Here is a 25894-nt window from a genome sequence, read left to right on the forward strand (position 1 = left end):
GTGAGATGAGCACAGGCAGGCCTGAGCACCCATGCAGAGGGGGCTCTGCCCAGGGGGCCACCTGCCCACATTTCACTGCAGGGTCAGACTCTTAAGATGTCAAATGTGAAGTACCTATGTGGACTGATGGCGAGTTGCAAGCGTGTCCAACTCCCACAGTGATCAGTGGGAGCTGCTGGTTGTTCATCTCCTCTTGAAGAGTCAGGCCACTTATTATGGGACCTAAATACGGACCTGAGGCCAACCTTTTCAAACACATCCTCCCCCAAAGACGCACTCAGCCGGTGGCAGGCTTACAATCCACGAGACCCAGCGTCTGCAATTTCAACCACCAGCTCATGGTTTTCCGGAGGAATGTTGTAGGGGCGTACTATGTTCCCAATCCGCAGCAACAAAACTGAGCCTTTTGCGCTCACCCCGCCAGCAGGGTCGGCCATGGCAGGGCAAGACATTGCTTCCCTCCCCGAGCTTCCCCAGGCAGTCTGAAGACCAGTGAGAGCACTGCTGGGTCTGCTTCCAATATTTTAATGAGTCGCTACATCGTACACTCATAATTATAAAAGAATAAGAATCCATAAAAATATTTTCTTTTCATAATACGCACTTAAAATACTCGAGGGCAAGTTGATGTGGTTCATTAGGGTGGGTTTCTTTTTTTCTTCGCCCCTGGCAGAACCATTGGCTTGCGGGGGTGGGTGCGACCCTGAGGTGCAATTGCTCGACCCCCCCCCTCCCTGGAACTGCAGTTCCCGTTGAGTAGGAAAATAAAAACCAGAAGAGTGTTCACCAAATAGATGCGCGAGGGAAACAGTCACTGACCCGCAGAGAACTGAAGCACAGCCAATTTCAGTGCACGTCTGAAAGCTCAGGGCACGGGTGAGGAGAGAAAGGCAGGGTCGGGACACAGCACGAAGAAGGGTAGAGGGGCGGGAAGGAGAGAGAAGGGGGGGGGGGGGGGAAGTAGTTGCATAAATATCCATTGTGTGTGGCAAAATCCAGATGCTGCTGCTGTGGTTTCTGTAGAGGCGAGTGCTGACCTGGCTGTCGTCAGCTGCCATGCTCTCTGTTGGCACAGTTCTGCCTGCGAGCGGAGAAAGGTGCCCGAGGATGCTGACTGTCGCCAACCCCAACTGCTTCCCCCAATCTGCTATGCAAAATTAAAGAAAAAAAAAAACGACTAGTGTTGCATGCTTCTACGGAGCTCTTCTCAGATCCCAGGGCTCAGACGCTCGTCACGTACGGGCCAGGAAGCAGCAGCAGTGATCAGACTCCACAGGACGCAGCAGGGGATCACCCTCTCCCTCCTGGCTTAAGGCAGCTTGCTGATTCGCCTCGTCCTTCTCCAGCACAGGCACGGAGTTCTTGCAGGTGAGTGGAGGTGCAGTGGAAGGAAAAAGGAAAGAGGCAGACCTCCGCCTCTGGAGACACTCCACTGATTTCCCAGCGTAGAGGGAGTAGCAGCAAAAAAAAGCATTAACAACCAGGCCAGAGAGGAGAGCGGCTGAGCAGGGCAGAGCTCCAGCTGGAAAGTGAAGGAAGGTGGCACTGTCCAGAGGAAACTGGAGGGGTGACTTCCACCCTCCCCCTCACTGGAGGCAGCACCCCTGTTTGGGGGTGGGCACTCAGTGATTTGTCCACTGGATGAGGAGGCTTTTGGGCTGGGGGCGGGCAGCGGCAGGAGGCAGAGTTGAGCTGTCAGTGTCCAACAGTTTGCAGAGGCCTGTGCGCTCAGAGGTATTCTTGTAGAAAGTGCAGCAGTGTGATTTCATAATGCTCTCCGGACTCGGGGCACCGAATACTATGTCTCTCGTTGGGGTAGATCTGCGCAGAAGCAAAAGGGATGGCCGTTAACTAGGAATAAGTCATAGAATCTCAGGGTTGGAAGGGACCTCAGGAGGTCATCTAGTCCAACCCCCTGCTCAAAGCAGGACCAACCCCAACTAAATCATCCCAGCCAGGGCTTTGTCAAGACTGACCTTAAAAACCTCTAAGGAAGGAGACTCCACCACCTCCCTAGGGAACCCATTCCAGTGCTTCACCGCCCTCCTAGTGAAATAGTTTTTCCTAATATCCAACCTAAACCTCCCCCACTGCAACTTGAGACCATTACTCCTTGTTCTGTCATCTGGTACCACTGAGAACAGTCTAGATCCATCCTCTTTGGAACCCCCTTTCAGGAAGTTGAAAGCAGCTATCAAATCCCCCCTCATTCTTCTCTTCTGCAGACTAAACAATCCCAGTTCCTTCAGCTCTCCTCATAAGTCATGTGCTCCAGCCCCCCTAATCATTTTTGTTGCCCTCCACTGGACTTGTTCCAATTTTTCCACATCCTTCTTGTAATGTGGGGTCCAAAACTGGACACAGTACTCCAGACGAGGCCTCAACAATGTTGAATAGAGGGGAATGCCCCTACTTATACAGCCCAAAATGCCGTTAGCCTTCTTGGCAACAAGGGAACACTGTTGACCCGTATCCAGCTTCTCGTCCACTGTAACCCCTAGGTCCTTTTCTGCAGAACTTCTGCCTAGCCACTCGGTCCCTAGTCTGTAACAGTGCATGGGATTCTTCTGTCCTAAGTGCAGGACTCTGCACTTGTCCTTGCTGAACCTCATCAGATTTCTTTTGGCCCAATCCTCTAATTAATTAGTCTAGGTCCCTCTGTATCCTATCCCTACCCTCCAGCATATCTACCTCTCCCCGCAACTTAGTGTCATCTGCAAAATTGTTGAGGGTGCAGTCCACGCCTTCCTCCAGATCATTAATGAAGATATTGAACAAAACCGGCCCCAGGACCTACCCTTGGGGCACTCCGCTTAATACCGGCTACCAACTAGACATGGAGCCATTCCCTCCTGTTAGCCTGCCGCTCGGTTCAGAAGATGTAGTCCATTTTAGGGGAGCAAATGACGGTTCGGAGAGACAGCGACCCCGGCGCTCCATTACGGTGGCATGCTATCTGCGAGCCAAAGGCTTGAGAGGCCCACTCAGTGGCATCAGCAGAAGTATCTACTGCCAGAGGGCAGAGGCCACCTGGGGAAATGAGATTCCCAGCCGTAGAGTGCAGGGGAGGAAGGACAAACACCAGCCAAGAGGGTGAGAGTCCAGATTCCAAACTACTACTCAGTATTGGAACACGCAGTGGATCAAGCAGTGACAGAGTGCCACCTACTGGCCAGGCCTGTGCAGTCAGCTGCCAACAAGCCAGTCCCACAGGAAGTCATAGGAGAGAGAACTCAGCTTCTCCAGGTGAAAGAGCATCCACACTCCACTCATATTTCCCCTTGGGGGGGTGGAGGAGGGGAGTTTTCCATTGCCTTCAGGCTAAAGAGACCTTCCCACCTCACTCCAGTCCCTCCTACCTGCAGCTGGTAAGGCTTTCCAGCCCGGATTAGCTGGGAGACCAGAAAGTTGGTGTGAAAAAAGTGCACATTTTCATCCAGAAACCCATGGAGGATCAGCAAGCGGTTTGGCCTGGAGATGGGACAAGATGAGAATCAGAGCAAAGCCCTGCAGGAGCCCTGAGCAGGGAGCTGCCAGCCAGCCCCTAGCCCACTTGGCATGGTGCAGTGCCACAGGCTTGGAATCCTGCCTCTTCCCTGTGGTGAGCACGGTGCCACCCCGGCTCGCTGCAGAAGGCAGCGATGAGCCGAGCAGAAATAAGGCTAAATGGGGCCTGGAATCACCCAAACAAACCTTCAGGGCCCTCCGGACAGATGTTCTCCAAGCTGAACAGACTCTTCCCCAACTAGACCCTCTAGCTAGACTCCCTGGTCATCATCTTCCTGCATCTTGATCTTCCTTCCAAGTAAGGAGCTCAGCTCAACCATTCAGGAAGGTGATGTGTCCTGCTCTGGCCAGGACTCTTCTCCCTGGGAGACTTGGACTCACTGGTGCTAACTGGTGGCCAGTGTACCTGACACGCTCTACACTGGCCAGTGCTGGCAGAGCGGAGTTTCAGGAACCAGGGAGGAGAACCCAAGGCACAATCAACAAACTAGGAAGGGTTACTCCTGTAAGCTTTTTAATAACGTCAACACCCGCCCCACACACCAGAAAGCATTACAGATTCTCTACCACTCCTCACAGTGCAGGTGCCCAGAGGGTGGGCTTCCAATTATGAGCATCCAACCCCGCAGTACTCACTCATTGGGGAGTTTTTCTACATGCAGCGCCACCGAGCCAGCCTCATAACCTTGCTGGTTGTTCTCTGGGACATCCATGTACCGCTCGGTGTATCCAGTATCGTACGCCATCCAAACCGTGACAGGGGCACCTGCTATAGCAACCTGCCAAACAGGTAATTGGGGGGGGGGGTAATTTTTCCTTTTCTAGGACATTTGGGGGTGGGGGGGCATCTGTTTCTGCAAGTGGCGATTCTCCCCTGCCAACCCTGGTCATTTGCACTGGAGTATCCCACAACCAGGAAGTCAGGGACTTAGAGGTCTGGATGGTTGGTGAATTTCTTCCCCCATGTGTTATTTTCCTTCCAATTCAAGAATTAAAATCACTACTGCAGTGCTGGCAGTGAGTCTCACGGGAAGCCATGCTACAGCCAGTCGCTGGGGGATGCAGTGTCATTAAACCTTTTTGGGGCAGAAACTGTCTTTGTACAGCACCTGGCACAATGGGGTCCTGACCCAGGACTGGGGCTCTTAGGTGCTATGATCAGACAGTTGGCTCAGCACACTCTAGTGTCTCCTTCTGCACAGTGCCTAAACCCCACCTGCTTGAGTCCCCGCATGCCAAGCCTGAAACCCAGAGCGTAAGTGTGATGCACGCTGACCTGCCGGATTCTGGGGAGGAGCTCTGGCGTGCTAGCAGCAGGCTGAGGTGAAGGGACTTTTCACACTTCATTACAGTCTGGGTCCACAAGCCACCAAGGACAACAAAGAGTAAAGGCCACTGACAGGTTCAGAGCCCTAGTCCTCCCTGCCCAGTATTATTCCTCCCAGACACAGCAGGGACTTAGAGAAGGACCCCCGACCCCAGCCAGACTCACCTTGAATACATGGGGCTTACAGATAAGGCCCATGAGGGAGAGGAAGCCCCCGTAAGACCAGCCATGTATGGCTACCCGACTCAGGTCAATGAACCCGTATTTTTCTGCTACGTAATGTAAACCTTCCACCTGGTCCTCTATCTCCACCTGACCCTAGGAGGAGGCAACAGGAAGGTGTAAGGTCAGTTTGTTTCCTCCCTTGTAACTGAAGAGACACCAAACAAGGCAGTGAGGGAAATACACACAAACACAGTCAGGCTGTTCTAAGAGATGGGAAGAGGGAAGGAAGTGAAAGGAGACACCGTAAAACAGGATATTACCATCTGGTTTTTAAGGGCCCCTTCAAATTTGAGTCCTCGCTGGCAAGAGCCCCTTCCATCAATCACCACCACTGCGTAGCCTAGAGACGCTAGCGTGTTGAGCCTTAGGTACTTAATACCTTTGAAGGAGTTATTCACTAACTGCACCTAGAGCAGGAGAAAGGACAAGTCACATGGAATGTTCCCCAGTGAAATCTTTAGCCTTTCAGCCACTAGAGGCCACCAACAGTAGCAACTGAGCGTGGCTGGGCTCTGTACTAGCAGAAAGCTAGTCTTGGCCATTCCCAAATTCCATCAGGTTCTGAGCTGGGCGACCAATTTTGCCAGATGGGCAAAAGCCATTAACTAGGGAAGTTATGCAATTCTGGATTAAATGGGAGAAGCCATCTGCAGTTCACCAAAGGGGGTTTACAATACTCCAGGCAAAGCTGTCCAATTCCAATCATGCAGAGTGCTTTTCCCCCCCCAGCAGAGCTGAGCTATGGAGAGCTCTGTCCTGGACCGCACCACCAGGCTCACGGAGGAGAGCCAAGGTCAGCGGTTGGTCCTGGCCGTGGCTGGGTTGTTACCTGAGGGCCTCCATAGACGAACAGCACCGTGGGGTGCTTCTTTCCAGGTTGGACGTTATGAGGTTTGTAGACCATCCCATAGAGCTCTACGTCCGACTGGGTACGGAAGTGAAAGATTTCGGGGGGGATGTAATCTGCAGGACAGCCTGCGGGAAACAGTTCAGACGCTAGCTACCAGGCTAAGGACAACATGCTTTCATCATCCTCCCCAACCCAAACGAGGTGAGTTCAACCTTTGCCCAACGTGCCTCAGACCGGGGGTCCCTCCCCACCTTCCCTTTCAGGATGAACGGACTGTCCCAGATCTTAGCAAAACCTCCTTTACAAGAGCCCCTCTCCGCCCGCACCTGGGAACTGACCACCCGCAGCGCTGGGACAACCCAATACAAAACTTCACCAAGCTGTGCTCCGAGCCCCTCGTTCCATGCACAGCCCAGTGTGACCCTGTAAGGGGAGAGGAGGATGGGGTGGAGGGAGAAAGCCTTCCCAGCAGGGTGCAACAGCTGCTGTGAGCTGAAAATAATTCTTTATGGGCACCAAAAGCAGGAATACAGGAGGAGCCAGCAGCTACACACATTCCTTGGATGAAGCGGTCAGTGGATCCCCACCCATCCCGTCTCTGCAGACCATCACAGGAAAGAACCTGGCACCCTGTAAGGAAGGGGTGGGTAGTACCAATGTATAGCATTAGGGCCCCTCTGGCCCCAGCAATGCCCAGTCTGTGTCAAGCAATCCACTGAAGAGCTCTCTCCAAGGATTTCACAACTTCACCATGGGAGGGTGGAAATCAGCTAGGTCATTTGCCATCTACCGGTCTTTGCCTCTCCCTTTCCATCACATTCAGTTACTGGCATCAGTGATGCTCTCCTGGCTAGGTCGCCTAGCACAGAGGGGATTGGGGAAGACTTACTGGCTGCTTCCATCATGCTGGCCCAGAACTTGGGCTGTTTGTGGAGCGGGTCGTCAGCCGAGCCGTTCAGTTTGTAGACGTGCACGCAGGGTGGGGTGCTGACGCTGCTGTAGTGGCTGATGAACATGTCAAAGTTCTACAGGCAAGAAACAGTTGATGGGGGTTAAGCGAAGATGGTTATTCCCTCAGGCCACTTCAGTGGGGGTCTGTATCCCTATCAGGGCCTTGAGAACTAGCCAACGCTTATTCCCCCCCCGCCCCAACCCCCCCCCATGCCTTCCTCTCTGGGGCATGTTAACATCACACTACTCCTCCAGAGGAGTAAGTCCATCATGAAGCCTTCCAAATGAGCACCAGCAGGGACCTCTACTTCCCATGATGGTATCTATGGAGTCCCATCAGGAGATCATGGTAGGCACCGGATCACTCCCATCAGAGTCCAGCAAGCAGCCACGGCATCTAAGGGAGCCCTCATGGATCATTACTAGCCAGGACTCATACTAGCCGGAAGATAGGGAGCCTACATGGTATCCTACGGACGGGGCAAACAGACCTGGCTCATAGAGCAGCTGTGAGAGAAGCCCAGTGTGGTGAGCCGTACAATCTCGCTCGGGGACTCGTAATTGACCACATAGAGGTGGTGCTCCAATGGGGTGTCCTTCGTGCCTTGGAAGTACACCAGCTTCGTCTCCTCATTCACCCAGATCTGCCAAGAGAACAGAGGGCTCAGTGTCAAAGGAAAAAACAGCTGACTGCTCCCTGCCCCCACTGCAACGATCTGTCACCAGGCAAAGTCAGGGACAGTACTTGGTCCTGCTAATGAAGGCAGGGGACTGGACTCAACGACCTTTCAAGGTCCCTTCCAGTTCTATGAGATAGCTGACTTTATATATGGACATATACCTTAATCAAACACATCGCAGCGGTACAGGGTGCTTGTGGTATTAATGGTTAGCGCATGAGATCTGTTGAGCTGGTAAGTTCTAGAAGCACTGTGTATGTTCTGTAAGACAGGATAAAGCCTAGTCCTTTGCACCGGAGGAGACAGCCAGCTGTCCAGAGGAAGCCTCACTGTGCCTATGTGCTAAAGAGCAAAGCCAGGAAAAAAGGATGTTCTGCCTCTGTTCATTCTGACTGAAACCCTGTTGGAGCACAGATGCATCTACCCAGCGTTCCAGCATTGCTTCCCTGACCAGCGCGCACCTCCAACATTTCTGTCCAACCACGACGCTATATGTTCATGCTCTACATTCCTTGCAGGGGGTGGAATAGCCACTACTCCATGACAGAGTCCCAAACCTAATTCAACTGCATGTCTCTGTTTAGTCATCGGTCCAGATCAAGCCGTTTCTAAAACGATCTGGCCGGCCAGCCTGGAGGAGGTCACGCTGCATTAGAGTTGTAACGCTAGACTAGAATAGGGCTTTTAAACGGAGTTCTAGCAGCGCTTAGCTCCACAGCTAGCTGCCCGCTTTAGAAACTTCACAGGGAACTTAAGGTTTCTGAATCCCGAATGCTATTCTTAGCCCAGCCTCGTTGGGGTCTGCAGCAGCGTCTACATTAGCCAAGAAGACAGGGATAGAACCTTGCAGAGCAACCAACGCATTGAAATAATTGCTGCCAGTACAATTTCAGCCATCGTGTGCACAGAACAATACCGTGGCCAAAACGAACAGCACATCCCACGTGGCTTCTCTGGGTGAGGGACAGAAGATGAATTCCAGAGCGGGGAAAAGCCGCTGAGACTAGCTGCATGCCCTCAAGAGTGCGAAGTGAGTGAAAATCCACGTTAATTGGGGCTGAGCAGACAGGCTCGTAATTTCAGTTGAAACCGACTGGGTCGGAGCGATTAGGTTGAGGGCCACCTCATTCTTAAAGCAGAAAAGGAACCGGGCCTTCCATAAGTCAGCAGCAGGCTAATAAAACACCTATCTGGCTATTCTGTAGACACACAGTTCCCTCCTCTCCACCATCACACTAAATTCCCCAGCCTGTTTCTCAAAACACTCGGCAGAGGGATCAGCTAGATGGAAGCAGATAATTCCAAGCACCAGGTAACGTCCCCGATTCCCAAATGCCTTTTGGGGTTAAAATGCCGCAATCCAGCCCCACGATGGGTTTGCACAGAATGTCTTTTTGTGGCTATTAAACCTCACTCGACTCCTTTTTATGGCCTGATCCACGTGGTTTCCCAGAAGGAGCAATAAGAGACCTGATTAAAGGCAATCAGCTTTCTGTGCACTCTGCTACAGTGCTCCTGGGGGAAGCGAAGGCAGCAATAAAAAAGGAAACTAGAAACAAAATGAAGCCTAAACGGTTGTAGCTGGTCCCAAGAGCCTGTAGCACAAGGTACATGCTAGGATTGTGGGCAGTGAGTACAGAAGCAGAGCACTGCAAGAGAAAAGAAAGGTAACCGGTACCTTGGATCCATGCCTCGCCAACACCTCCCATTCCCCACTGGTCAGGGCGACCTCCTCTTTGATAGGACATTTGAAGTCTTCTAGAAAAGAGGGAGTGCAAGGATGAGACACAGATCCCCACTGCCAGAGAGCAAGAGCTGAGTACATTCGGAAATGCCCTCCTGTCGAGGGTGAGGCAGAAAGGAGAGGGAATATTCCTCGCAGTTGGGAGGGGATTTGCACTCACCTTCGCTAAGGACATATGGCTGAGTCCAGTCATAGCTGCTCTGCTTTAGGATGGCGGTGACTCTGTACAAGTGACAGAAACCGGTCTGGCATTCGTTGGCTCGGATGAAGCAGAGCTCTTCTTCCTCACCCACCAGTTGGGCAAAAGGATAAAAGATATCGTGAACCTAGCAGACAAGAGATGGACAAAAGCACCATGAGCCAGGCAGCCTCTACGCTGGAATAACACAGAATCACAGCTTAGGGAGCCAACACTAACCCAGGCACTTTCATGGGAAATCAAAATGACAGATGGTGGGGAAAGCCGGATCCTGACTTACCGTCTCAAAGGAAAGCCCTGTGTGCTCAAAAAACCAGGCACGTCAGCCTTTCCATCTGGCCCCAGGACACAAGTGAGCCCACGAGGCCTTTCAAATGCCCATGTCCAGCAGACACGCCCTCCACCCCCACTCCCACCCCTCCCGTGTAATTTTTTAAAACCAAGCTGCGTCTGACTGACAGCCCCGGAGACCGAAGTCCTGTTTATCCACAGAACAAGGATAGCCCTGAGAATGCAAACTCTGTCCCCTCGTCCCGTGTCCATCAACTTCCTAATCCCTGACAGAGGAACCAATTCTAGGGCTGAGGATAGTTCACTCTTCAAGATCCCTTCCCTCCTTGACCTCTCTGCCAGAACCTTCACGAAGAAGTCAATTAGCACCACAGCGAATGAGGTCTGCAAGGAGGAGAGCTGTCTACTAAGAGTCAGACTCACTAACTCATTTCACTCTGGCCACTCAACTGTCTTTTCCAACCTAGGCTTGAACCAGTAACCCAGAGGTGACCGTTCTTTATTATCCCACTACCAGTCCTTTGACCAGAGTTTGACATGGGCCAGAGTAACCATGGACTTTATCAGTCTCCTAGGGCTACCTGCATCGGCAAAGGCCAAGCTGGTTGCACGTCTCACACTCAAGAGGATGGGGGGAAAACCCAGGGGCCCGTTTCTAATTTGGGACAGCCCCGTGCCCTTACATTTATCCACACATCTGTGACTTCTTCATAGATCACGTATGGCTGGACGTTTTCTGGCACGGCTTTGGCAAATTCGATGCGCTGCTCCTCACTTTCTGGTACTGGGATAAAGAGCGCTGGAGGCAGGAGAACTAACTGGAGCCGTTGCTGAGGTCTGTCTAGGAACATGGCCCAGGCGCTGGGAAAGAAAGAAGTTAGCAAAGGTGAAACTGACAGCATTGCAGAACAGAGATCTTGGATGTCAAGAACACACTAGCTTTTCCTCAGCCGAGAAGGGGATTTAGGCTCCCCCTCATTCCAGCCTTACATATTTATTGGAAAGACTCATATACATTTGAATCCCAAGGCATCCATGGGATTGTACATGGGTAACATACAAGCAGGTTGTTTGGGAATTTGCTAGAATGGCCATTTACAAAGAAACTCAATGAGCAGAGCTGCATTTTTAGAATTTAATTTTTCAGTGGGCAGCCCCGCTCCTTGGGTAGCAAGGGCCACTTGTATTATCATGAGCCCCCAAAACAAAACGAGAAACTAAAATAACCACTTTGCAGCTTCCTTGCCGCCTGGCTATGCGAGTGGGGAAAGGAACAGACCAAAGATCAGTGCAAACTGAAGGAGTTGCTCCAGTCTCAGCTTCGTCTCTCTCAAGGGAGACCGCTGATTAATCAGGAGCGGTGCCCTATTGCAGTCCTCCTGGCTAGAGGAGGCAGATCATCATTGCTTGGTTTGGACACCCCTCGGGCCTGTGTCCACAGCAGAAGGGGTTTATAAAACTGGGAAAGATGAAGGAGCAGGTTCTCCCATGAACGATACCCTGCTGATCATGACCTGATTTCATAAACGCATGAGTACTGCCTACCTCGACGAGCCCTAGTGCATGGCAGTTGTATCATGAAGTAGAACGCTGCCTTGTGGTTCCTATGTAACGCTGAGTAAACCTAGCGCTGGGGCCTGGTGAATTAATCAAGAACAGGCCCAAAGGAAAGTGCAGCATGCTCCAGTTATTGATCAGCCACAGAAATTACATCTCCTGAAAACAATTTATAAATAGCCAAAACAAGTAGGATCTGGATTGAAGCCGGCCAAAACCTTAGCAAGCTTTTTAAGCAAAATTAAAGAGATTTTAGTAGGAAAGAATTTTTTTTCAGATGCTATTTTGGGGTCCTGTAACAATTTTAAAGAAAAAAGAGAGCCACAGCATGTCTGAGAATCATCCAGGTTTGTGTGGGGGAAGGGAAAAAATGAACATGACGTGGTTCTTGTACTTGGAAAAGCAAATCACTGAGCCGGGACCTTCACCTCCAAGGTCTCTGGACTATTTTTCTGCTGTACTTGGAAACAACGATATACGGTCAAAGGAAAGCATGTCAGGAACCATGTAGCTAAATCTTCCAGGCACCCCTTAGAAAATACACACACCCTAATACAAGAGCCCCTTCCCATCTAGCCAAATGAGAAGTTCCCCAATACAGATTCACTCAGTCCTTCAGGGCTGGATGTTATGACCATTAACAACTTCTACAGCTACGCCAGCTGAGAGACTAACCTTCCAGAAGTGTACGCTAGCTCTGCGGAGATAAAGGAGTTCTCCCAATATACAGAATGCACAAAAGACTAGGTGCATTGTGGGAATTTTTCACCTTCCTCTAATGCCTCTGACATGGTCACAGACAGCGGCAGGACAAATCATTGTTCCATTTAATGATGTGACCCTTTATAAAGTTCTCATTTCCTATCAGAGTGTTGTGTCCATGTGCCTATGATGGGTTAACGGTCCTAGTCATGGAATTTTAATTGAATTCCCGGGGGAGAGGGGTCACACTTAATACATCACTGTCATTTACACCTGTGGCAGTGTTACGGTTCTGGCTTAAAACCCACAAAAGCTAGAACACGTGAAGCCCTTCACTCTGTCCTCCACTTGGTCAGTTACTACATGTGCTGTGTAAGGCCATATTGTTGCAGGGGCTGAGTCAAGCACAGCCAAGACTGGCTTGTGTGGGTTTAAAACCAGGCCTTTATGGTGGAAGGTGAGAGGCAAATTTCTTCAGTGAGTGGCTGTAATAGCTCAGTAAACTGGTGGGGCGGGTGGGGGGCAGTGTGTGGTAGAAAAACTATGTACTATTTGCCATCTCTGGTCCATCCAGCCCGGGCGATGTACTCCACCGTAGGGAACAATGTGGCAAAAGGCTGTACCAGCTCCTTGTCCTGAGCGAACACGATCTGCAACAAGAGACCAAAAGAATATTAAAAAGCTAGGATGTTTCAACATTGTGGGCTGGTCTACAATGAAAACTTACAGCAGCCTAGCTATGTCTCTTAGGGGTGTGAAAAACTCACACCCCTGAGAAATGTAGCTAAGCCGAACGAACACTGGGTTTAGACAGTGCTAGGTCAACGGAAAAAGTTTTGTCGACCTCGCTACCGCCCCTCAAGGAGATGGATTACCTATGCTGACGGGAGAACCCTCCTGTTGCAAATATCAGTGGGTATTCACCCACGAAAGCTTATGCTCCAATACGTCTGCTAGTCTATAAGGTGCCACAGGACTCTGTCGCTCCTGTTGCAGTAGTCACTGCTTACCTTTCCCTGGCTGTCCATTTTAAACTCTGCCAGTTTTAATGAGATCTTGGGATTTTTGCTACCTGCAGAGGAAGAAGCAATGAGAGAGAACACCATTATCAGATGGCAAGCGGTCGGAGCATCCCAGGAGAACAAAAATCTGAGCCTGATGCTATCTGGCTCTGTCTGGATATACACCTGGGGAATGGCATTGCTGGTGTGGAGATAAGAGATTCCATGTGTGGAGAAGTATGCCTGCCCATGTGAATGAATGCATGGACAAGCATTCCCAGTATGGAGAAGGTGGGATTCCAAGTGTACTCAGCAATATGGCAAAGGGATACCCTCCATCTCGTAACAGCAATCCCTTTACTTAGCTGTCCTTCCTGCAATGAACTTTGTGCTGACAGATTCAGAGACTGTCCTGAATATTTACGGACCTTCTCCTAAATCCTGGTAAGTATCTAGATTAATAATGCAAAGTCGATAGCACAGATGATGCTTCAGCCTGCATGAGGCAGCAGCTGCATTAGTCGCTCCCCTGCGCCTCACTGACCTGTCCTGGGGTACCGATAGGAATCCGTTTTTCTCTCCTCCAGGGCAGGTGAAGGAACATGAATTATCTCCACCTCTGACTCGTCCACTTCCTCATACAAGATCCGCAGCGTTTTCCAACCCTCTGAACCTAGGACAAGACAAGATAGGTCCATTTGCCATCACGCAGTTTCCCAATTGTATCGACTTGCAAGGACCACCACAGCAGCACATACTGGGCCTACTGGTTTTCCACATCTCCCTTAGGGTCATGCCGCACCTACTAACTATTCACACAAATATTTACCAGCACACAGTGCACATCCCATAATGAATGACTTGGAACTCAGCACCTTAAAGGGGCCATTAATTATGTTACCAATGCAGCCTGGCCTCTCCAGGGCTAAGCAGAGAACTGACCTTCTAGGGTGGCTGTGGGGCACCACCAGTACCCTGTGAACCGATCAAACTCCTCCTGGATGACAAATGTGGCTACACCTGCTGATTTGGGGTCATCTAACACGTTGGATAAACCTGCAGATAAAAGAGAGCAGAGCGGTTGAAGTTAATAGAAAGACTGATCCAGAAAGGGAATGAGACTCAGATGAAAAACAGGAGTAAATCCTTCTGGTCAGACTCTTGTCGCAAGAGGCGATTCTCCTCCAGATGTGGAGGAGCAGTTCTGGTTACCTTTATGGCAATAAGTCATCCGTTTCTCCTCTCCTGTCTCGATATTTGCTACCCACAAGTCATTGTTATTGATGAATGAAAAGACGGAGGGGTCGGCAGGGCAGATCTTGGGATCCATTCGAGGTCCCGTGCACTGGGTCTTGATTTCCAGCGGCTTCATTGGAGACACCTGGGGAAATAAGGCATATGATGTGACCCTATTCTGCTTTCAGCTTCAAACAAAGGCACAAACTTCTCGATAGCTCCAGCCCACCCACAAAGGAACCAAGACCAAGAAAACAAGACTTGATGGCAGACCAGAGCCAAGGTCTGACTCAAGAGGTATCCACTATGGGAACACCACGCTGAACTGCGGAATCCCTCAAACCTCCCAAACAGCCGTTAGCAGACCCACCATGAAGCCATTCTGGCCCCCATCTCGACAGTGGAAGAGGCTGTTGCTGGCCTGGAAAAGAAAGAGGCCGCTCTCGCTGTGGAAATCGTAGGAAGTGATTCCAAAGACCCCAAGACGCTTGCGTTCCCTCAGGAGTTCTTCTTCCCTAGAGTACATCCCATGGTGAGGGGTTGCCTGGTTGCGAACGACAGAGAGAGACAATCTGCAGGTCTGAAGGAATGGCAACACTTTATTAATGAGACCAGCTAATCCAGGAGTGGCCAGAATGTAACCCACTAGCCAAATGCAGCCAGCAGTCCTACAGCATGGCCACCACCATCGTTAGTGTGAAAGCGTTGCCCACAAAGGCTACACCCCCATGACCTTCCAATTGCAATGTCCCCATCTAGATCTGAGCCAAAGGCTTGGACCTGTAGTCTATGAATGGCACCTCCACCTTAAAACGGAGGAAGAGCTGCCGCTTGTTTATGCAAATTAGGAGCAGCCAATTCACCTAATGACATTATCCATGTCCTCTCATATACAGCTTCCAAGTCAGACACTGCAAACAACTGCTATTCCAGGACTCTTGAGTTAGTTTCAAGGGGACTGAGAAGAGCCAAGTGTAGTTCCAGGCACTTGAAATCTCTGCTTAGCAGAAGACCTGAGAAGTCAAAAGCCAGTCCCACACCTTCCACCCTCTTGTTGCTGAGGCTGGCGAATTATTAATGGTACCAGAACACCAGGCCCCTTTGAAGATAGGGAGGGGGAATCCATTTCCCTTCCTAATTCAATCTGGTTTATGTGAGTCTAGCTGGCAATGTATGTGTAGAATGCAGACAGCAGATTGATCCTTATTCTACACATTTGATAAAAGTACAAAGTTATCAAAAATAAACATGGTAATCAATGTGCAAATGGAGGGAGGGCAGGTGGGGGAGTCTGGCCAAGACAGCCAGAGCTCTGGTCTATTCTCCCAACAGTTTATGTTACTGGTTTATAACTGGAGGTAGACTGCAGGCAACAGGAGACTTAGGTACAGCGTTAAACCAGTCCTTGCCCTGCCAGCTGTTGTTCCATGCTCTCACTGCCAGCCCGTTCCATGCTCTCACTGCCAGCCCCATGCCTGGCACACCAGCCACTCTCCTGTATTACTGGGGAAGGCATCTTCCCACACAGCACTCTACCAATGCCATGCCCACAGCACCAAGCCCTGCTCCTGGTTCCTGCCTTGCATGCCACTTCACCGAACTCCAACATACCAGCTACCACTCCAACATCCTACTGTCAGCCTGGGTCCCCACGCACCACCACAGCAAAGAGTATGTTGCGGCTCCTCACCTGAAAGTGATCCAGCATCTGTTTCCATGACAAGAGTAGCAGGGCTTCTTTCCGTACCTTTTTGGGAATCTCTGAGTAAAGAAGGGAATTCTCCCGGCTACCATATGGCATCCCTGTATGAGAGAACAAAACAAAACAATCAGGGCAATTTCAGAGAAGTCAGCCAGGACTAACCCAGGAAAGGCAGATACACAAGGCCATTTTCTTAAATATTCAGGAAGACTAGATGGCTCAGGAACTTTTTAAGAGGTGTCTTTCTCAACCTGCTCTTACACAGTCCACTTACTGCATAGGGTCCAAACGCTTTAATTTTATTAACATGCAAATTTTTCAACAGGACTAAGTCCTACTCAAACCCTCTCCCAGCTTTGGCGGCTCCTAGGGTTCCTCTCTACAGTCTGCTCAGCCGCCACCCTAGATCCTCACTCTAGCGAGCTGACCCCTGTAGCTGTGTGTGTCCACGTCAGCAGAACCCTCTTAACATTCCTCAGCACAACGAAGATCTGCTACCCGGAAAGAGCGTTCCAACAAACACAACCAGCCTGTTACAGCTTTAGGTCCTAGAGACCAGGTTCAAATGGGGCTTTGTTGAATACTGGCCAAAAGGCATTGCTATCTGCTGGCTGTTCAGTGGCCATGGTAAAATGAAGTTATTTGTGCCGGTCCAATTTCCAACCTCAAAAACCTAACACAGCTGGCAACTATGTTGGCAGTTTCAGCAGAGGCACCAGAGACAATGAATGTTTCCTTTCACCTTTACTGGTGGGGATGCTCTAGATCAAGGCTGTAGTACACTGACAGGATGCCATGTGGGGGAAGCTTCCCATGCTACTGTCCCTGTGGCATCTATTCTGTGCAGAAGAGGAAGCCTTCAGTCTCCAAGCCTGTTATTCTGTCACTAAATTCACTTTACAACAATTAACATTTAAATATAGTTATAAGAACTCAGGAAGCAAAGCAACTTATAAGCATACAATCTTCAGAGATGCAGAAACACTGAAATGCTGAGCATGTGGTGTTTAATATAAGCAGCATCTGCCATGATACAACACGAGAATCTATGGGAACAGCCCAGGAAAGATCTAACATGTTCAAACAGAACAGGCTGCAGTCAGGGACACAGACAATACTACAGATGCATTCTCAAGGCCGTGACTACAACCACCTGTGAACCTCCAGATCGATCTATGGATATTCTCGTACTGTACTAATATCTATGACAACTCTACTGTCAGTATCTGCAAAAGAATTGTCCCCCAGTTTTCAATACTTTGTATTTTGGTCCTTAAATGAAGTCGAAAAGATGCTCAGTTCTGATATCAAAGTTTTCCAAAGGTCGAATAGACAATATTTGCTCGCTCCTCCCCACTCCTCAAAGGGCATACGCCAATAAGATCCACACTGATGCTTGGAAAGCAATACTTATGCTAAACGTGGGAAAATACTGGTATGCTGCTTTTAAGCATATTGGTGAAACGTCAACAGGCACATCTCTTAAATCGGAATCAGATTCTTCACAATACCTACCTACTACAGTACAGATCAAATAGAACGGGCAATTCAACCCCAGCTTAATGAGGCTGTAATAGAGTAGGAAGGTTTTACCCTATATTGTGGGAATGCCTTGAAGTTAAGATATTTTGAAATCTAATTACTAGACACTGCTTTGAAATACACCTCTCCCCCCATATAACGAGACCCAATATAACACGAATTCGGATATAACGCGGTAAAGCAGCACTCTGGGGGGGGGGGGGGGGGGGGAGGGGAGCGGAGCTGCGCACTCCTGTGGATCAAAGCAAGTTCGATCTAACGCGGTTTCACCTATACCGCGGTAAGATTTTTTGGCTCCCGAGGACAGCGTTATATCGAGGTAGAGGTGTAGTCGGCCAACATCTAATCTGCTCCTGTGTTCCATATATCTTCTTGGGGAACAATGAAAATTAAACATCAAACATATGGATATATCATTTAACACTGGATACTAGAATCATCATCATCATTCTACTGTGCGACGTCAGCTAGGACGATGAATTAGAAACTCCTGACACGATGGAGAAAAATTACTAACATTAAATGAGACTCAGAAGCCAACTACAGCAGAATCTCCGTTACAAACACCTCGGGAACGGAGGTTGTTCATAACTCTGAACAAAACGCTATGGTCGTTCTTTCAAAAGTTTACAACTGGACACTGACTTAATACAACTTTGGAACTTTACTATGCAGAAGAAAACCACTGCTTTTAACCATCTTAATTTAAATGAAACAAGCACAGAAACAGTTTCCTTAACTTGTCAAAAAAAAAAATTAAACTTTCCCTTTATTTTTAATAGTTAACATTTAACACAGTACTGTTCTGTATTTGCTCTTTTTTTGGTCTTTGCTGCTGCCAGAGTGCACACTTCCAGTTCCAAATGAGGTGTGGGGTTGACTGGTCAGTTCATAACTCTTGTGTTCATAACTCTGAGGTCCTACTGTACTTAAATATCTGGCTACCTTTTGTCACTTACACCAAAGAACCAGCACCAAGGGGATCTAACGTGTCTATTCTGGTCTGACACATGGACAAACTTAATTAACGAAGAGCCATTATTGTCCATACTCTCTCACTAAGGAACCCACATGCTTTTCCCTCCTTCTTAACACATCTGTTTAACTTGTTTGCAGGGTGCCAGTTCCACTAATTTCTCTATGAAAATGTACGGAGGACTACAATAAGTAACAGTCACAGGCACGCTAGAGTTACCAGAATGGGTCATACCATTGGTCCATCAAATCCAGTATCCAAGGCTTCAAAGGAAAATGAGGCCACTGCAGGGAAACATGGTCAGTTGTGTGGAGTGTTGCACATGGGGGAAGTTCTTTACTGAGCCCTGTAATGATCAGCTTTGCCCTGGAGCATGAAATATTTCCCTTTCACTGCCTGTAAAACTAATTATTACGGACCATAAAATTATCCAGCCCTTATAAAATCCAGCCACTGTATTTAACTGTTGCTTATTAGTTTCATCATGGTTCTGCCTAGAACGATAAACTGGTACAGCACAAAGATCTGCCTTCTCTCAAGTCTCTGGTAAGGAACAGAATATTTCCCTAGGAAACATCATTAATACCCAACCCTTACCTAGTTATTTTTCCTCTTGTCAAAGTATTTACAAGCACCGATTTATCCTCACAACACCCACAGCAAGGTCAGTCTCTTCCAGTTTATTGGGCAAAATAGCAACAAGACTGACTGATGGGCTGCCTCTATGAAAAAAACTGATATCACCTGGCCAATCAATGAAATGCACTGGGCTTGCAAGGATACAATAACCATAGGGAGAGTTATCAGGTCCCTGGATAGCCAACCTGCTTAAAGAACCAAATTATCCCCATTTCTTTGAGGTAATACTCCATAGTTCGGAGAACTGACAAACCAAGTCCACCTGAGAAATGAAAAGAGGCAGTGGCACACAGAGGTTCCAAGCTGGGGCCCTATTTGGGTCAGCCACTATATGTAAGCAGTCAGCTAGTCCTTGCCCTGAAGAGTGTCCAGTCTAAACAAAGGGTAGGAGAGAAGCAGGCTAATCTCCATTTAACACATGGGGAACTGAGGCATGGAGAGATTAAGAGACTAGCCCAAGATCATACAAGAAGCCTACACCAGAGCCAGGAACTGAACCCAGATCTTCTGAGTCCCAATCCAGTGCTTTAACCACAAGACCATCCTCTCTTTTCCCCTTCCTCTCTGGCACCGGGCTGCCTAGTGATGAATGGAGACATCAGCCAACAAAGCTTACCCTCCTGACAGAGACGGGTTTGGCTCTGCCAAGGGACTATCGAGGTGACCTACTAAGGAAGGTGGCTGGCTGAATCCAGGCTTACCCAGATAGTAAAGGCGATGAGAATGTGGGCTGGATTCTTCTGTTTTCTGGACAAATTGGAAATCATGGGGCGCCTTGTTCACTATCATGCCTGAATACTTCCTGCTGCTGTGAATGATGTCACGCAGCCCATCCCACGAATGCTTCTCCACCAGGAACTGGGAAGGCGCGTCCTCCATCTCGACCACTTCAGTGTTGTCTGACAGCGCATCCACTGCAGTCATCCTCTCTTCCCCCTCGGAACTGGTCAAGAAACTGAGAAAGAAGGTGGGGGAGATGAATTAACGTGGGGAATCGGATTAGGCACATTCCATCCACTCACAGGGAGCTCTGAGCATTCAGGTAACTTCTAAGGACACATCCTAAAGTTACCTACACATTCATAAAGGTTACCAGTTAAACAAACAGTACCAGATGGAAAGGAATACTCCATCTCCCACGCCCAGCTTGGTAAAGGATGCTAACTGAGCCCAAGACTCATTTGCAGGACTTCTTCCAGGAAAAAAGTCAACTGTTAAACCAGTCAGGGCAGGAAAGCACCTGGTATAGCAAGTGCTTAATCATTTGACCTAAGTGAAACATACTCCAGGCATTTAGATGGGATAGGTCCTGATTGGAAGATACCATCAATGTATGGGTGAGCACAGAGAAACTTCTGACCTGTGGGAATACAGAAGTAAAGTCCCCTTCCTGTCCTGCAGAGATCAGATAAGCATCTCAAATAGGTTTAGCGAAGGCATGACACCTGCCTTACTTGACGTGCTGCTGCAACCAGGAGTGAAGTGGCACAAATGACAAAATAAGATACCAGTGCAATTGAGTTGGCTAATGGAAAGTGGCACAGGAATAATGCATATCTTGGACTCCTACTGCATAATCAGCAGGAATCCCTCATTGATTTCCCAAGTATCACATTATATAAAACCCACAACCCATCTCCCATAGTCATAAAACCTTCCAGTTCAGCCCCTCCAGCCATTAGGCACTTCTGGGATCTGCACAGTCCAGAAGCAGGATACACTGCCCTTGATCAACCTTATTCCAGATGAGGCAAGGGCCCACAAGTCAGAGCAGGGACCTTATTCTCAGTGGAACCAGGGCCCAGGGAGCATAGATCCAGGTAACCCAAGAGCAAGCTAATCTGCAAGGCTCATTTTCTTCTTAAAAAAGTGACATTTCTGCAATGGCACCCTCAAATCACCACAGCACTAGTCCCTTTATTATTTCCTAGTCCTACCTATTAACATGGTATCTGAGCACCTCAATATGTATTTATCCTCACACCACCACGAGGTAGGCCAATGCTTTTATCAAGTGCTACTTTACAAATAGGAATTGACACACTGAGGTAACTTGTGCTGGAGCAGGGAAGGAACCCATGTCCCAGGCTAACACCCTAACCGCTGGACCATCTTTCTTCATGGTCATCTTATGGGGTCAAGGCTCTGTTACTCTGGGACAAAGATTTCAGTTTGCTGGAAAATAAATGAAACCAGAGGGGTCTCATCACCTTGACAGAATCACCATCCTGGATGCTGCATCAATATAACAATGTAGTAAATAAGGTCTATAGGAGTTTAAAAAAGACCCCTGTTCTAAACAGCCCAGCGTTAACCAAGACTTCCTTCTTAAAGTCATATTTCTTAAATGAGGGAGTGCAGCTTGCCCCTTAAGAGATTTGTCTGCATTCCAACAGGAGACCATCCTACCATGTGCCTGTCAGACTTGAGTATTTAATTTGCATGAAATATACACCAACTCTCTGAAAGCGCAGCCTCAACACCACGCAGGACCTGAACAAGCCCTCTCCCAGTTTGATTCTGGCGGGAGTTGGGGGTGGGTGGTTAATTCATAAACCAGTGTTAGATCGTTTCATCTCAATCCACTTTATCTCACAAATGATTCTGCCAGGAAATCTTTCTGCATTCCTGGAGGACTCCCCACTACCTTCCACTAGCCTTTTCAGAATAAAGTTTTCTTCCCTACATCTTGATCTCATTTGACTATCAATTAGACATTCTGTCCTATAGAATTATGCCTTTCAACGGTCAAGCACAATGACAACTCGATTTCCCTCTTAATGAATAAATACCTCTTGTGATGTCAAACACACAAACCTCTTTTCCTTTAACCAAGAGGGAAAAGGAAAGTCTTTACAGTTCCTCCTCCAATCTGTTACTTTCCTGACTTCATTCTGAGAGACTAACCTGAGATTAGGCAAGTAGCAATCCAAACCACACACAGAATCTGCTGCCTGAGACCCAGAAAGTGGTGTGGGCTCTGCATAACCAGCAGACCAGATCACAGTACACGAGGCCAGAAAAACTGAACTAAAATACAGCTTGGCTCCGTTAAGTTACAGCTACAGAGTAAAATGGCAGCTTCCAATTCCTGAGTCTCTCAGTGGTGCAGAGAACAAAATACAATGTGGACGCTACAGAAAGGGGACCTCAAAATAAACATCTCCCCACTACTCCTAATATCTATGACCCTGAAGCCAACCAACAAAACAAATCACAGCTTGAAAATTAAACAAAGAAAAGTACTTTCCCATCAGGCCATGGCAGGCAGCACAAGTAAAGCCAAAGTGGCAAAGACAGCGGACAACGGGATGAAAAGCTGGACCAAGCTTTGAGGAACTTTCTCCCAAGACTTTGCAGAGTGTCAACAGTCTTGAGTCTGTCCAGTGTGAATGCAGAACCATGCAGGGGGAATTAAATTCAGTCTAATGTCCTTCCCCTTCAAAGTAACTAATACTGTGTTTCAAGGCAAACTGCTGCCTATCAAAAATACATCACAGAGAACATAAGGATATAAAGAGGGATAGAGCAGTGATTTGGGTACACGCCTCTCTTCCCAAATCTCACGGCAGCTTGGATCTTAAAAGTCTGCTCAGCTGGTAAAACAAAATAGCTTTCATGCAAGTGAAGACATTCCACCCTACAGCTAATTCCCACCCAATTGGTGAAGCCTCTTCAAGGTTAGTGACGTGATCATTCAAACAACACTGCTCCTCACAAGAAGGGCTTTCAAGGCCAGATCAGGTTTCAGGGACCTAAGTCCAGGACAGTCCATTCACACCCAGATTTTACATACTTGCAACCACCCACTCCACAGTGACTAACCCCACTGCTCCCCTTCCTGGTTAATTTTGTCTGTAGAACACACTGTGATTGAGGCCTGGTCTACACTTAAAATTTAGGTTGACATAGCTACAGTATTCAGGGGTGAGAAAAATCCACACTCCTGAGCACCAGAGCTACGCCGACCTAACCTCTGGTGTAGCTGCAGCTTAGGTCAATGGAAGAATGCGTCTGTTGACCTAGCTACAGTCACTTGGGGAGGTGGTTTTCCCACAGCAATAGAAAAAAACCCTTCCATCGCTGCAGAGTGCGTCTACACAATGGGGTTAAACTGGCATAGTTACAGCACCATACATATGCTGCTCAAGACCCTGCAGCATAGACGTGGCCCAAGATCCAAGATGATCTCAGTGGAAGCGGAACAGTCAGCCTCTAATCCTACGTTCAGTATTCCTCAGGCACAACACAAAAGAGTCTGAAGATGTCCAAATATACTGTTTTACCATCCTGCTTAATCTGCCACATCTGACAAGGTTACGTGGCTGCAGGTTTTGGGGAGGGGGGAAATTTAATAAAGTTAGGCCAAAGAGAAACCGCAAAGGTAGGGGAGCGAGGAGCATTAGGGTAGACAAATGCAGACAAAGACCTTTTAAAGCCTGGAACCTAAATTCCAGTAGGAAAGAGGTAATTTTCCTCAAACACTTCAGGCACTCTCAATACAGTTGGACACAGGATGCCATGGGCAGAATTAACAGGTGGTGGTTTATTGTGTCCATCACTCATTCAGAATGTTCATTGTAGCCCTCTGACCACTTGGTCCCAAAGGCCACAAAGATCCCGATAGAGACCAGGAAAGTTACCTTCTCCAACTTCCTGCAGTCTCGTTTTCCAGACGAACCCTCTTTATCTTCTGCATTAACTACTCAGCGAGCCTTGGGCAAGACAGGAAACTAGATGAGGAGAGAGAAAGAACAGATCTCATGTAACCGCAGTTCCCCCTGGCATGGGAATGAAATACTGTAAAAGGAGTCCTCCATCAATCATGTTGCTGACACAGCCTGGGGCCTACCGAGCAGCTTCCTGGGGATATCTCTGCGTTGCAGTCCAGTTCCATCTCAATTAACCCTTATGGGATATTAATACCCAGATATTTTAAGAGGTGGATTTCCTAGCTTCTCAGCACCAAATATCAGAGTATGCAGTGAACCATGCAGGTAGTCAGCAGCTTTTTCTTCTGCCACATTCCCAGTTAAAATCTTCTGAATGATCTCAATCTTTAATGCCCAGATTGCTGTAAGACCCTAGAGTAGAGAGAGTACTCAAGTCTGTTGCATATATTTCAGGCACCAGCTCCACCAAGAATATAACCCCCTCTTGTTTACAGAGCTGGCAATTCTCTGTCTCAGCAACACCCTGATGACTGCGACAAAACATCCAGGGTCATTGGTATTTACAAGATGTTATTGCTCCTTAAGACCGTAAAGAGGAATGGGTCTTTAATGCATAACTCTTCCCTCACCCAAAATCCTAGCCAAGAAAATCCTGAAAGTACAATGGGACCTCCCCCTCATCTCCCATCCCCTTGTAGAGCTTTGGATTGTAAATACGCCCCAGGTCTGCAGCATTAACAGCCTTCACTAGCAGACCCCTGGGCCTGTCCAAACAACCATCACCTCTTATCACCCAACAGCACACTAGGGGAGGCTAGGTACAGAGGCTATTTCACTTGCCCTCTCCATCAGGGAGAGCTCCAGGCCATGATGTTCCCTGACTCCAGAAAACTCAAAGTGGGGCTAGGCAGAAACAGCCAGTATTTTGGGGACAGTTTTAGATGCGCGTATGAACCACATCAGGACTGGAATTGGGTCTGACCCAATGGACACCCTTTTACAATCCCTTAGGGGATCAAACTCTATGCAGAAGAGTCACAGCAGCGCCGATGGCTCCCAACTGAAGATGACCCAAACTAATGGGACCTAAGAAATCAGAAATGTGGCAGAGAGGCTGAGAAGATGGGCAATTATAATCTCGTCAGCAAGACCCTGGACTGCTGCTGCATCTGCAAGCCCCACAAAGATGCTGTCACTCCCAGGCCGAACATGGTTCCCTGTGTTGTCTGGATGCTCTGAGACCTACCTACCCCAAAATAGGGGAATCAATAAGAACTTGCACAGAGAGGAATAGGGCTTGGCATGGAGCAGCTGCCAACAGCGACTGGCATTAACGGCGAGGCAGAGAAGCCCTGCCCAAGCTCCTGTCACAGGCCAGGCCAGAGAAGCGGTTATTTCTCTGTAGGAGGGAGCCGGCTGCCAAGGCAATGCCAAGCAAAGAGGGCAGCTGGAATGTGTGTCACTGTAACCTCCGGCCCAGCTGCCAAAAGGGTGAGTCGACGCTTGCCTGGACAATAAGGAGTGAGCACATTCCTCCTCCCCCCCACTCCACCCGCACCCCCAGGAGGCAGCCAGGGGAGCAGACTCCCCCGCCCTCCAAGAGACTGGGGGGGGGAGAGTGACATCCCCCCACCCCCAGGGCAATAGGGACGAGGCTCCCCATTCCTCCCAGGAAATCTGGGGAGGGGGAGCCAGTGACACAGCCCCCCAGGCACTGGGGGGGGGCTCCCCATCCTCCTGGGCAATGGGGACAGAGGCCCAGCCAGAGACAGCCCCCCCCCCCGGGAAACCTCCCCCCTCCGCGCCATAGCCCCTGCGGGAGGGGGGCAGTGACCCCGCCCCTCATGTGGGGGGCAGTGACCCCGCCCCTCCCTCAGGCTGGGGAGGGGGAGTCAGAGCCCCGGCGGGGAGGGGCGTCTCCCCCCCCCCCGTACTCACCCCGGGGCTCGGCGTCCTCCCCCGGCCGGGGCGGCTCCTCAGCGGGGAGGGGCGGGGCGGTGGCGCCTTCACTCCCGCTCCATGTCCCGGACACTCAGACAGCAGCCCCGGAAACGGGGAGGGGAAGGGGGGTCGGCCTGCTCAGGCGCGACCT

At 49.2% G+C, this 25894-nt stretch overlaps 1 protein-coding gene across 3 annotated transcripts; it reads right to left on the bottom strand.

The window, feature by feature from the left end:
• Nucleotides 1-509: 509 nt before the first annotated feature.
• On the bottom strand, nt 510-25894 carry DPP9 (dipeptidyl peptidase 9). 3 transcript variants are annotated; one of them, XM_054013642.1, is made up of 21 exons: nt 25741-25894; nt 23773-23862; nt 19831-20084; nt 15961-16073; nt 14641-14850; nt 14247-14415; nt 13977-14090; nt 13579-13707; nt 13044-13105; nt 12583-12683; nt 10458-10635; nt 9445-9610; nt 9219-9295; nt 7352-7504; nt 6799-6934; nt 5889-6034; nt 5320-5466; nt 5000-5152; nt 4144-4286; nt 3360-3471; nt 510-1821 (listed from the first exon to the last, which is right to left on the bottom strand). In XM_054013642.1, exons 2-21 carry the CDS (start codon nt 23826-23828, stop codon nt 1729-1731), a joined length of 2712 nt encoding a protein of 903 aa, XP_053869617.1. In that variant the 5' UTR covers nt 23829-23862; nt 25741-25894; the 3' UTR covers nt 510-1728. The 3 variants fall into 3 exon arrangements, with proteins under 3 accessions (XP_053869617.1, XP_053869618.1, XP_053869616.1); XM_054013643.1 differs by having other exon boundaries at nt 9219-9298; nt 14641-14814; nt 25741-25893; XM_054013641.1 differs by having other exon boundaries at nt 9219-9298; nt 25741-25893.

Source organism: Malaclemys terrapin, chromosome 24 (assembly GCF_027887155.1).
Source record: "Malaclemys terrapin pileata isolate rMalTer1 chromosome 24, rMalTer1.hap1, whole genome shotgun sequence".
Classification (NCBI taxonomy): domain Eukaryota; kingdom Metazoa; phylum Chordata; order Testudines; family Emydidae; genus Malaclemys; species Malaclemys terrapin.